Source organism: Lithobates pipiens, unplaced genomic scaffold, assembly GCF_037356315.1.
Source record: "Lithobates pipiens isolate NorthernLeopardFrog02 unplaced genomic scaffold, aLitPip1_a1.2 Scaffold_16, whole genome shotgun sequence".
Lineage (NCBI taxonomy): Eukaryota > Metazoa > Chordata > Amphibia > Anura > Ranidae > Lithobates > Lithobates pipiens.
Window position 1 is genome coordinate 18,131,021 of NW_027507748.1, and position 13,055 is coordinate 18,144,075.

A 13,055-nucleotide genomic window follows, 5' to 3' on the forward strand; every position below is an offset into this window, starting at 1 on the left:
ATGTTAGAGAGGGTGATGTATGTGTGACAACTCTGTGTAATCATTTACTTTATATATTTAATTTTTCTGTGTTGAATATTCAACCAAAAAAAACTGTCTGATGGATTGACTCCGGTATTTCTTATGGGAAGCGGTGCCCTGTGTTATATATAATTTTTTGGGGGGGTTGCAACTGAGGGGCTCTGAAATTTGATTGGGGGTGCCATGTAAATTCTTAATGGGGGGGGGGGGGATCGGCAGTGGAGAAGGAACCCTGTCATTTCTGATTGGGGGGGGGGGGGGTGGCGGCGGCGAAGGAGTGCTTTGTAATTTCTGATTGGGGTGGGGAAGGAGTGCTTTGTAATTTCTGATTGGTGGGGTGGCGAAGGAGTGCTTTGTAATTTCTGATTGGTGGGGTGGCGAAGGAGTGCTTTGTAATTTCTGATTGGTGGGTGGCGAAGGAGTGCTTTGTAATTTCTGATTGGTGGGATGGCGAAGGAGTGCTTTGTAATTTCTGATTGGTGGGATGGCAAAGGAGTGCTTTGTAATTTGATTGGGGGGGGTGGTGGAGAGGAGCCCTTGTAGTATCATATTTTGCTCCTCATCATAAAATGCTCCGGAAGTGATGTTGCGGCCAGAAATTTTGCACTGCGCGCGATGTGTTCAAAACTATTTGCAACAATACAGACCAGTGAAAGCGTCCGATTAATGTCATGGAAGTGACGTCACAGACGATACAAACACTGGGCTATGCGCTCCAAGGTTAATACTTCCCTTATACCTAGTGTCTCCAGAACTACCAGCTGTCCCTCTACAACCCAAAGCAACCTGTGGTGTGAGGATCTGCAATGCTGGGACTTGTAGTGCCTGTGATCCTGCAATGCTAGGATAGGATCTATCATAGGCACTACAAGTCCCAGCATTGCAGAACCTAACACCACAGGTTGCTTTGGGTTGTAGAGGGACAGCTGGTAGTTCTGGAGACACTAGGTATAAGGGAAGTATTAGTCTTGGAGCGCATAGCCCAGTGTTTGTATTTGTTACGTCACTTCCGTGACATATCTGACGCTTTCACTATGCTGTATTATCGCAAATCGTTTGGAACGCAGTGCGAAGTTTCTGGCCGTAACGTCACTTCCGGGGCATAATACGATGGGGAGAAAAATGTATGACCGTACACACTGCAATTTCTGATGGGGGGGGGGGGGGAGGTGCCCATAATCTCTATAGTTGGTGCTGCCTGTAGGACCCCTGTAGGAGGTGGAGATCAGTGTAGTAGTCTCTCCTCTATCAGTGATCTCCATGCTGATCGGTGTCCCCGCCCCTCGGATGACGTGTATATAATGTAACTCGATCTTCCAGAATTAAAAAACAGAACATAGAGGCGTGTCCAGGGGGCGGGGCTATCGCTCTTTCCACATCAGGGACCGCCCCCCGCAGGAGATGATTGGTCCTGCCCGCCTAATGGTTTATGACGTGTGTTTGAGATCTTTCGCGGGACTTCGGGACGCGGCAATGCTGAGCAGAGATGCGGCACTCCGGTTTGTCGGCTCTGGGTATGTACGGGGGCTCCGGGGTGTCGGGTGTGTACGGGGGCTCCGGGTCTCCGCACGGGGTGGAGAGCACTGTGTCCGGCTGTCAGGGGAGATTCGGGCTGCACACTGCGGGGAGCGGCCGGTCTGCGCGGCTCGGATGTCACGGCCGGGGAGATCAGTGACAGGCCCGGGATATGAGGGAGGGTCACTGTGCCGGAATATCCGCACTGCCAGCTTAGGGGGCTCTACCGGGTACAGAGGGGCTTTGGGGGCGGAGCCATGGCGAGCAGAGGGGCTTTGGGGGCGGAGCCATGGCGAGCAGAGGGGCTTTGGGGGCGGAGCCATGGCGAGCAGAGGGGCTTTTGAGGGCGGAGCCATGGCGAGCAGAGGGGCTTTGGGGGCGGAGCCATGGCGGGCAGAGGGCTTTGGGGGCGGAGCCATGGCGGGCAGAGGGCTTTGGGGGCGGAGCCATGGCGGGCAGAGGGCTTTGGGGGCGGGTCACGGAGAGCAGAGTGGGATTTGAGGTGCAGTTGGGGAGAATTAACCCTTTCATGATTAAGCGCAGGGGTTGACAAATTTTGCTTTGAATTTAGGAACCAGTTGAAAAAGTTAGGAGCCAGTTTTTTTTTTTGTTTTTGTTTTTTTGAGTGGTATGGATTGTCAGCTCCTGGGATAAGGCCAGTCATTTTCACCCCCTATCCCTAACTCACAATGGAGCACCCAGTCAATAACTACAATGTAACGCTGTTACATCAGGGTTATGGGCTGACCAGCAAGAGTAAGGCTGGCAACAGATGGAACTGGTTGGCTTAGGCAGGTAGCACTGGTTTGGGACTGACAGATGGTACTGGTTGCCAGTGGCAGCCACGTGGAACTGCCAGATGGCACTGGCAGGTGGCACTGATTTGCGCTGGCGCTGGCACGTAGCGCTGATTGGCACTGGTTTGGAACTGGCAGGTGGCCCTGGTTGGCGATGGCAGGTGGCCCTGGTTGGCGATGGCAGGTGGCCCTGGTTGGCGATGGCAGGTGGCCCTGGTTGGCGATGGCAGGTGGCCCTGGTTGGCGATGGCAGGTGGCCCTGGTTAGCGGTGGCACTGGTTGTCACTGGCAGTGGCACTCGGCAGGTGGCACTATTGGCACTGGCAGGTGGCACTGATTTGCGGTGGTGCTGGCACGTAGCGCTGATTGGCACTGGCAGGTGGCACTAATTGGCACTAATTGGCAGCACTGGCAGGAGATTGGCAGGTGGCACTGGTTTGGATCTGGCAGGTGGCCCTGGTTGGTGTTGGCAGGTGGCACTGATTGGTGGCACTGGTTGTCACTGGCAGGTAACTGGCAGTGGCACTGGCAGGTGGCACTGATTGGCGGTGACACTGGATGGCACTGGCAGGTGGCACTGGTTTGTGGTAGCTGGTGGCACTGGCAGGTGGCACTGATTGGTAGTGGCAGGTGGCGGTGCACTGGTAGGTGGCACTGATTGGTGGTGACACTGGTTGCAGGTGGCATTGTTTGGCGGTTGCACTGGTTGGCACTGGCAGGTGGCACTGGTTGGCGGTGACACTCGGCACTGGCAGGTGGCACTGGTTGGCTGTTGCACTGGCAGGTGGCACTGGTTGGCTTTGGCACTGGCAGGTGGCACACTGAGCGTTCTGTTACTGAAATGTAACAGAGGAGCTGTCAGAATTGAGTTTAATGTCGGAATGGGCGGGACCCAGCCGGGTGTAAAACTGACAACGGGGGGACTCAGCAGCTATCAAACATCAGCCAACGATTGGGCTGCTTAAGAAAATGCACTACATATTTTTTTTAAACTGGCGCATATGGCAGCTGAGTAAATGGGAAGTGACATCATGACGTCGCTTCCGTGTTTACAATTAGGAGACTGGAATGAAGCCGCTTGCGGTTTCATTCCAGTCTGTCCCTAGCCACCAGAAGCAGCGGATTGTTGATCGGGGCTCCCAATGGAACAGGAGCCCCGGTAAGAGCTGCGGGGGGGGGTCCCCTCCTGCTCCTCCCGGCATAACAGCCGAGCGCCTTTTAGCCGCATCGGATGTTATCACTGGAAAGCCGATCGCCCGCTCTAAAAAAACAGTGCCGGGATGATGCCTGCAGCTGCGGACATCATCCCCGTATAACCCCCGAAAGCTGAGTACGCACATCTGCGTACGCTTGGAGGCAAGGGGTTAACGTGGCATTAAATTCTGTTGCACTACTTGTATATAATCCTGGATAAGGTCATCCAGTGCCCAGGGCAAAGATGCCAAACTGCGCCCCTTCTCTTAGAAATTAGGGTCAGGGCGCCCCCATCCCTGCAATAAACCATTGCGCCCAGGGCATCTGCTCCTCCTGCCCACCCCTTGTCTTGGCCCTGGGTAAACCTCTAATACGGCTTGCCTGTATGTATTGTGAATATCTTCTACTTGCACAGCTCAGGAGATGTTCAGAGTGCATGTAACCGGTGACGTCACCAGCACATGAGCTCTGAAGGTCCAGCTTACAGTGCCAGAAACATGACATCACACCCCCAGCCACTCCTGTAGCCGGAGGCCCCAAACCCAGAAGGGAGACTGGGGGGAAGAGGTCAGCCGCCTCAGCATTGACATTGCGACGCTGGAGGGCTTTGTTCAAAGGTAAGTCTATCATAATGTGCTAGTATGCAATACCTTGCAGAAATTTGTTTTTAACCACTTGCACTTTACTACCGCTTTAGTCTTGTGGTGTTTTTTTTTTTTTGCAAACATTATATTATACATGATTTATAGAGCACAGTTTTCTCAGTGCTTTACCACATGGGGGCAAACAGTACAGTTACAATATGTTACAGGAGGAATCGAGTGCTCTGCTCATTAGAGCTTACAATCTAGGGAAAGTGGGGTCAAGTGATACTAAAGGTACTAACTGTGGTGGAGGAGGTGATGGAGAAAATGAAAGTACAGTTGTTAGGTGGGGGCAGGGTTTTCGGGGATTGTCTAAAACTACACAGAGTAGGAGATAAGCGGACAGATTGGGGTAGGGAGTTCCATAGGCTTGGAGAGGCTCTGAAAAAGTCCTGGGGGGCGAGTATGGGAGGAGGTGATGAGGGAGCTAGAGAGCAGGAGGAACAGAGAACAATTTGGTTGGTATTTTGAGACTAGGCTAGTAATCTAGCTGGGGGCCGAGTTGTAGATGGCTTTGTAAGTTGTACTTACCTGCTCTATGGTGCTAGTTTTGCACAGAGCAGCCCACATCCTTTCTCAGGTCCACTTTAAAGTAATACTAAAGTCTTGTTTGTTATTTTTATATAAAAAAAAAAAAGAAAAAAAACATGTTATACTTGCCTGCTCTGTGTAATGGTTTTGCATAGAGCAGGCCCAATTCTCCTCTTCTCGGGTCACTGGCTGGAACTTCCTGGCCCCTCCCGTCTGTTGATTGCCCCCACAGCAAACTGCTTGCTATGGGGCCACCAGAGCCGAGCCACAACTGTGTCCATTCAGACAAGAAGCTGCAGTTGGGCCCCGCCCTCTCTTCTGATTGGCTAACTGAGTTTGATTGACAGCAGTGGGTGCAGATGGCACTGCTGCTGTGTCTAAGCCAATCATCAGGGAGTGTCCTGGACAGCCGAAGCACTTGTGGTTATCGCTGGAGAGAGGGGGCTCAGGTATGTATTGGGGGGGGGGGGGGGGGTCGCTGCACACAGAAAGGTTTATCTTTATTACATTCAGATAAAAAGCTGACTTTGAGTTGTAAAGTCTCGTTTTTTCACCTTAATGCTTTCTATGTATTAACAGTTCCCGACCGTCATACGATGATGTACGTCAACAGAATGGCACGCCTGCGCAAATGGGTGTACCTGTAGGTCCCTTTGAATTTGCCGCCGTGCCATCGCGTGTGCGCCCGCTGTGAGCTCCGTGAGTAGGATTGCGGGTCCCATGGACTCTGTGTGTGTTCTCTTAGCCATTGGCTAAATATTACGTTTATTTAAAGAGGAAGTAAACCCTGATGGGTTTACTTCCTCTTTGATTCCTTGCAAAGGTAAAGCATAATGGTCTACTATGCATTGCATCGCATAGTAGTCCATTATGTGTCACTTACCTGACACAGGAGCCAGCAAAGTCACCACTGTCCCCTGTAGTCCGGAGCCTCCATCTGCTTGGTGGGTCTCGCTGCTCCGGCGCTGTCATTCATCGGAGCCGCGATGACGTCACTCCCGCACATCCGAGCCGCTGCTCGCGGCATATAGGCGTTAACTGCGGCGCGCTCAGTGCGCCTGCGCGCCGCTGTCTGCGGCGCGTGCACCGTAGACAGCGGTGCCTGTCTTTCGGGCAAATATCTACTAAACCGTGCAGGTTTAGGAGAAATTTCTTGGACCTACAGGTAAGCCTTCATCTAGGCGTACCTGTAGGTCAAAGTGGTTTGTAAGGGTTTACAACCTAAAAAAAAAAAAAACCCTTTACAATCACTTTAAGGCGCTTTTGAGGCAGGGTTATGCAGAGGGCCCGTGGAGGATGGGGTATGCACTGGGGGGGGGATGCACCTGTGGAGGGTAGGGAGGCTCCCGAGTATAGATAGGCTCAGGCTGTGTGGGGGGAAAAAATAAAAAATTGAAGTCCCACACACTTGTAGAATTTTTTTTATTTTGTGTAACCAATTTCATCTGATTGCCAATCACTATGGCCCCGCCTCCAGAGCCCTCCTCAGCCCTGTCAACTGGTCAGGAGTGTGATGACTCAATTACAGAAGGGGGCACACTTAATAGTTTAAATTTCTATTCTGTTGTCTCTTAATTTTTTGAAAAAAATATATATATTTATTTCTATTCTGTTGTCTTTCCCTTGCTAGGGAAGCTGGAAAACTTTAATAAAAAGATTGAAATATTTAAAAAAAAAATCTTTCTTTCTTTCAGGTCTTCTGTGGATGATGATGGCAGTGGTGTCTTCAGTGATGGTACTTGTACGCCCTGTAAGATACATCACTGGTCCTATAAGGTGTATTAACCCTGATGATATCCTGAATGTGTACAGAGAGTGCGAAGGCAAGGACGGAATCGATGTTCTCTTCACATTTCACTGTGGTTCCAACTCTGTAAAATTTTGTAAACCTGGAATCCTCCTGAACACAAGCAGCCACTGCTGGACTCACCTAGATGATGGGAATGATTCCTGTGTGTATAAGACCGGTTATCACAAGCCCGGCATGCCAGATTTTACTATAGATGTCAGAGTTCTAGGTAAGAACCAAAATGCACCCCCCTTCTCCCCCCCCCCCACTGCATTGTCTATGAAGGTTGTCCGTTATCCGGGTCATGGTGTATCTGGTAGAAGCCGGTAACACTCGTCTGAACTTCTGTGATGCAGAAGACCTTTTGCTGCTTAGATGTGTGTCTAAACCTGCTGCTTTTCTAAAAAGCAATAGAGAAAATTGAGTAATGTCCATGATGCATTTTTTATTTATTTGCACTAACATACAATTTTTTTCGGGGTGTGTCCCCCTTCTTCAAGCTCCCAGCAGCACTGATTCACAGAAGTTTTAGCAGAATGTTAAAGGGAAAAAAATAATGGGGGGGGGGGGGGGAACAAATGTACAAATCAATGTGTATGGCAAAGGCTCTGGTAGCAGCAGAGCTAGTGAGAGAAGACAGAGGGAGAGCTATAGAATGGGGGGGCGAAATGATGAAAGTCAGAGCTGGGATAAAAAAGTATCGTTCTTGGTTTAAACATTTCCCAGGAAAGGAAAATGTTTGAACTAAGTTATACTTTTTTTGATACTTTTTTGACACAAGAAATAACGGTCTAAATTTTAGATATTGGTGTTCTTACCCATTATACTACAGTTTAACCACCACCTCTGTGACTATCACCCCCCCCCCCCCCCCCCCAGTCTATAGCTCTCCCTCTCTTTCCTCACTAGCTCTGCTGCTACTTTTATTACCATTGCCTTTGCCATACACATTGATTTGTATGTAAGGTGGATTTGCTTTAAATCACTAGCTAAATGGCTTAATTCAACTTGATTTAAATCATAATTTTTAAAGAGCAACTGTCATCTCTCACCCGCGGTTGGCCCCTCCCTCTCACCCGCGGTTGGCCCACCAACAGTCCCATTCACTTTAATGGGATGGCTGGTGATGCAGCGGTGACACAACAAGGTGAGGGACGTGGCGGCAGCAGGTGAGCGGATGCCCGCTAACAGGCGCTGCCATGATGGATCTGAAATGACAGGTGCTCTTTAAATGTAAGGACTTATTCTTGCTGGTAGTTAGAATGTTTGTTTATTATTTGCAAACAAAATAAAGGTTTTCTATTTAGAATAAGGCTGTCAGGTTAGTAAAACGGCGATATCGGAACCGATTCACTCATACAGTTTGTAGTGTACATAGATTTGCAAAACGGGATAAAGGAATATTCCTGAACTTTGTTTTATCTCATGGTTACTGTGACATTGTGTGCATCAATGCAGTGCATGTTATCTCAGCTTGCAGAGCTTGAATTAACCACTTAACAACTGGCCTATAGCCGCATGACGGCTACAGGGCAGTTGCTTAACTCTGGGAGGACTGTATAGTACGTCCTTCCAGAATTCCGCTCTCGCGCACCCCCTGTTGCGCGCACTCGAGAGCATCCACTCATCACAGCCGTTTACCACGTGATCGCTCTGTCAAATGACGGAGCGATCACTTGTAAACAAACCGGCGTCATGTTATGATGCCGGTTCCCCCCTCCCCCTGTCTGTACCGATCGGTACAGAGAGAGGGGAGAGATCGGTGTCAGCAGCGCTGTGGGCTGGATCTGCAGTGCCCACAGGGCTGCTCACTGACAATTAACCCCGCATTTTCCTGCCAATACTCTGCAGTACCCTGCCAATGCCCTGCCAATACTCTGCAGTACCCTGCCAATGCCCTGCCAATACTCTGCAATACCCAGCAATGCCCTGCCAATACCCTGCCATAAATTGCCATACCCGGTGATACTCTGCAATACCCAGCCATACGCAGTCATGCTCAGCCATGCTCGGCTGTACTCCGCCTCTGTATGTTGCCAGGCTGTGGAAGTCTCACACACGTGTTATCGCCGTACTCAGGAGTAGAATCTATTTTGGGATGTCATTTTTGATATGTACATGCTATGTGTTACAAATATTGTATAAATTTGTGCGGAGATGTCTGACTGATGGGTGTAGCTACAGGCATCATTCAGATATCAGCTTTTTCAGCCGGCGATTCCCTACACCATAAGAATGATCATAGGGGCTGCTCCGCTGCTTGATTGTTCTTACAGGAGGCGAGAGGGGACATCCCCCCCTCCCGCTGCCCACCTGTGCTTCTACCGACTCACCAATACGATCAAAGCCATAATCTTATTTTATTTCAAGCTTCCCAGCCTAGAGGTGAGATGTGGGGTCTTATTGACCCCATATTTCACTGTAAATAGGACCTGTCATGCCATATTCCTGTTACAAGGGATCAAAAAACTTATTTTTGGGGAAAAAAAGTGTCAAACTAAAAGTAAAATGAACAATAAAAAAAAAAGTTTTAAAGCGCCCCTGTCCCCATGTGCTCGCATGCAGAAGCATACCCAAGTCCTGCCCACATATGAAAACGGTGTTCAAACCACACATGTGAGGTATCGCTGCGAACGTTAGAGCGAGAGCAATAATTCTGGCCCCAGACCTCCTCTAACTCAAAACATGTAACCAGTAAAAAAAAAATTATTGTCGCCTATGGGGATTTCTAAGTAGCGATGTTTGGCGCCATTCCACGAGCATGTGCAATTTTGAAGAGTGACATGTTGGGTTGGGTATCTATTTACTCAGCGTAATTTCATCTTTCACATTATACAAAAACATTGGGCTAACTTTACGGTTTTGTTTTATTTTTTGAGCACAAAACTGTTTTTTTTTGTTTGTGTTTTTGACAAAAAAAAAAAAGTTTGAAAAATTGTTGCGTAAATACCGTGCGAGATAAAGTTGCTACGACCACCATTGTTTTCTCTAGGGTCTTTGCTAAATAAAAATATAATGTTTTGGGGTTCTATGTAATTTTCTAGGAAATAAATGATTTTTACATGTTAGGAGAGAAATGTCAGAATTGTCCTGGGTGCTCCAAAACGCCTGAAGGTGCTCCCTGCATGTTGGGCCTCTGTATGTGGCCACGCTGTGTAAAAGTGTCACACATGTGGTATCGCTGTACTCAGGAGTAATAGCAGAATGTGGTTTGGGGTGTAATTTGTGGTATGCATATGCTGTGTGTGAGAAATAATCTGATAATGACAATTTTGTGAAAAGAGGAAAAAAAATCTTGATTTTGCAAGGAATTGTGGGGAAAAAATTACAACTTCATAAAACTCACCATGCCTCTTACTAAATACCTTGGAATGTCTTCTTTCCAAAAAGGGGTCATTTGAAGGGGAAATTTGTACTTTCCTGGCATGTTAGGCCGCGTACACACGTACCACTTTGTTCGTCAAACAATCCGACAAACAGTCCGCTCAAAATTTGCATGAACGGACTTGACCACACACGATGAACGAACAGTCCGCTGAAAGCGTGCGCGATGACGTGAACGGCACGTACGACGGGACGAGAAATACGACGTCCAATACACTGCAATGCAACCTTCGCCGTGTAAATCCTTTCTGAGCATGCGCGGAACTTAGTTTGACGAACAAGCCTACACACGAGCGGACTGTCCGCTGAAACCAAGTTTCAGCGGACTGTCTTACGGAAATTTCGAAAAACTTTGTTCGTCAGACTGTCCGCTGAAACTGTCCGCTGAAGCCCACACACGAACGGACTGTCCGCTGAAACACTGTTCAGCGGACAAAGTTGGGCGAACAGTCCGCCCGTGTGTACGCGGCCTTAGGGTCTCAAGAAATGAGATAGGCCGTCGGTACTTCAGGTGTGATCAATTTTCAGAAATTGGCATCATAGCTTGTGGACTCTATAACTTTCACAAAGACCAAATAATATACACTAATTTGTACTTATTTTTACTAGGAATGCACGGAATGGGTTTTTTGGTGCCGAAACCGATACCGAAAATGAAAAATACACTAGGCCGAAAACCGAAACCGTTACCGAAACAGCATACAGGAGGTGGTCAGAGACTGGGGACATGGTACAGGAGGTGGTCAGAGACTGGGGACATGGTACAGGAGGTGGTCAGACTGGGGATATATGGTACAGGAGGTGGTCAGACTGGGGACATGGTACAGGAGGTGGTCAGAGACTGGGGACATGGTACAGGAGGTGGTCAGACTGGGGATATATGGTACAGGAGGTGGTCAGACTGGGGACATGGTACAGGAGGCATCCCCCATTGCAGGCCAGTGTGCCTCATTGCAGCCTGTATGCCATTTTGCAGCCAGCCTGTGCAGGGAAGAGAGCCGCCTCCGCCGCCTGTTTGATCACAGCGTCGGAAACATCACAGCTTTCATTTCAATAGCTGTGTGTTCCCGGCCGTGCGCCGTCACACGCAGCCCCTCCCCCTTGTCCGGGCACTTTGATAGACAGATCATCTGTCCAATCCTGCGGATGATCTGTCTATCAAAGTGCCCGGACAAGGGGGAGGGGCTGCGTGTGACGGCACGCAACCGGGAACACACAGCTATTGAAATGAAAGCTGTGATGTTCCCGGCGCTATGATCAAACAGGTGGCGGAGGCGGCTCTCCTGTGCTATACACCCCCCATGATGGGCGTCACCAGGGGCTGGGGGCGGAGCACCGCCCCCACCCAGCCCACGCCCCATTTTCGGCTCCATTATCGGACGTTTTTCTCTTTCGGCAAATTGCCGAAAAGGGCATTTTCAGCCGATATGTTTCGGCGGCCGAAATTTTGGTGCATCACTAATTTTTACCAAAGATATGTAGTAGTATACATTTTGGCCCAAATTTATGAAGAAAATTACTAATCTGCTAAATTTTATAACGGACAAAGAAAAATTCATTTTTTTTTAGAGTTTTCGGTCTTTTTTATTTTTTTTTATTTATTTTTTATTTTTTTATAGCACAAAAAAATAAACCTTCAGTGTTACTATGGGCAACTTTATTTATTTTATTTATTTATTTTTTTCACACACGTACGGTCACCAGTCAATGTCCCTGATCACCGCCACACCAGTCATATAATGTCACTGTACTGCACTGGTGGCAGTATGTGTTTAAAAATAAAAAATAAAAGTAAAATAAAAACACCTCCGTTTTTTAGTTTCCAAAAAACACATCATGTCTCTTACTAAATACCTTGGACTGTCTAATTTTCAAAAAGGGTATCATTTGTACTGTCCTGGAGATTTGGGGCCTCAAGAAGAAATGAGATTTTCCTACAGACTAATATACACTGATTTGGGTCATTTATACAAAATACATTTTGGCCTAAGTTTATGAGGTAATGTGATATTTTCTACTTTGTTATAAAACATATCCAATTTAATCACAAGTCACATGATCACTTTAAAAGCCTATGATTGCTTTCTGTAAAATACATCCCTGTATGTTCTCATGTGAATGGAGAAAATATACATTGACTTTTTTTTTTTTTTTTTTTCCCTCCAAGCCAGAGGAGAATAACAAATGGAGAGGCAAAGGTTGTGGTCATTTATTTTTTAAATTAAAAATAGTCCCTATAGTATGAGTATAGTGTGTTTGTGTTTGTGTGTTTTTTTTTTTTTTTTTAGGTAGGATAAAAACAGAATGTGCATTAGGCCTCATGCACACGAGACGCAGTTAAACGCGCGTTCAGATGCAGTTGGACAGTTTTTTCAACTGCCCCTGAACTCATTCAATGTTATCCTATGTGTCCATGCACACAGTCTCGTTTTTTTCCGTTTTTATGCAGTTGCGTTTAGTCTCGTTTTTCCAGAAGCAAAAAAATGCGTTCAGAAACAAAAATTTCCACGTTTCAGACGCAAAACGCGGCAAAACGCCGCTACCGCGTTTAGCCGCGTTTGCGTTTATATGCGTTTTTAAAGGTGACCTTTTTTTTTACATAAAAAATCTCAAAAATGATTGCAAATGATGAAAAACCATTAGAAAAATATTTTAAACAATTGCAATTGCAAGTGGACAATCCACAACTTGTGGCAAGTGACATGGCAGGTGGCAAGTGACGTGGCAAGTGGACAATCCACAACTTGTGGCAAGTGACATGGCAGGTGGCAAGTGATGTGGCAAGTGGACAATCCACAACTTGTGGCAGGTGACGTGGCAAGTGACGTGGCAGGTGATGTGGCAAGTCACGTGGCAAGTGGACAATCCACAACTTGTGGCATGTGACGTGGCAGTTGGACAATCCACAACTTGTGGCAGATGACATGGCAAGTGACGTGGCAGGTGATGTGGCAAGTCACGTGGCAAGTGGACAATCCACAACTTGTGGCAGGTGCCGTGGCAAGTGACACGCTAAATACAAGTACACTGCAGCTCTCACAGCTGCTGCTACTCACTCTGGTCTCACAAAATTGCTGAAATAGTTAATTTTTGAGCTGGGGAGGGTCTATGATGTTAGCTTAACTAAACGCTTCTAGACGCAAACGCGGTAAAACGCCGCTAAATCGCGGTAAAAATCGC

The 13,055-nt window shown here is 47.8% G+C and overlaps 1 protein-coding gene across 1 annotated transcript in view; it reads left to right on the top strand.

Moving 5' to 3' along the window:
* The window catches only part of LOC143981511 (uncharacterized), a 44,378-nt gene that overhangs the window by 13,100 nt on the left and 18,223 nt on the right, over positions 1-13,055 (top strand). The window contains exon 3 of the mRNA XM_077479380.1: positions 6,397-6,720. Coding sequence (XP_077335506.1) covers positions 6,397-6,720 — 324 coding nt within the window. The remainder of the gene's footprint in view (positions 1-6,396; positions 6,721-13,055) is intronic.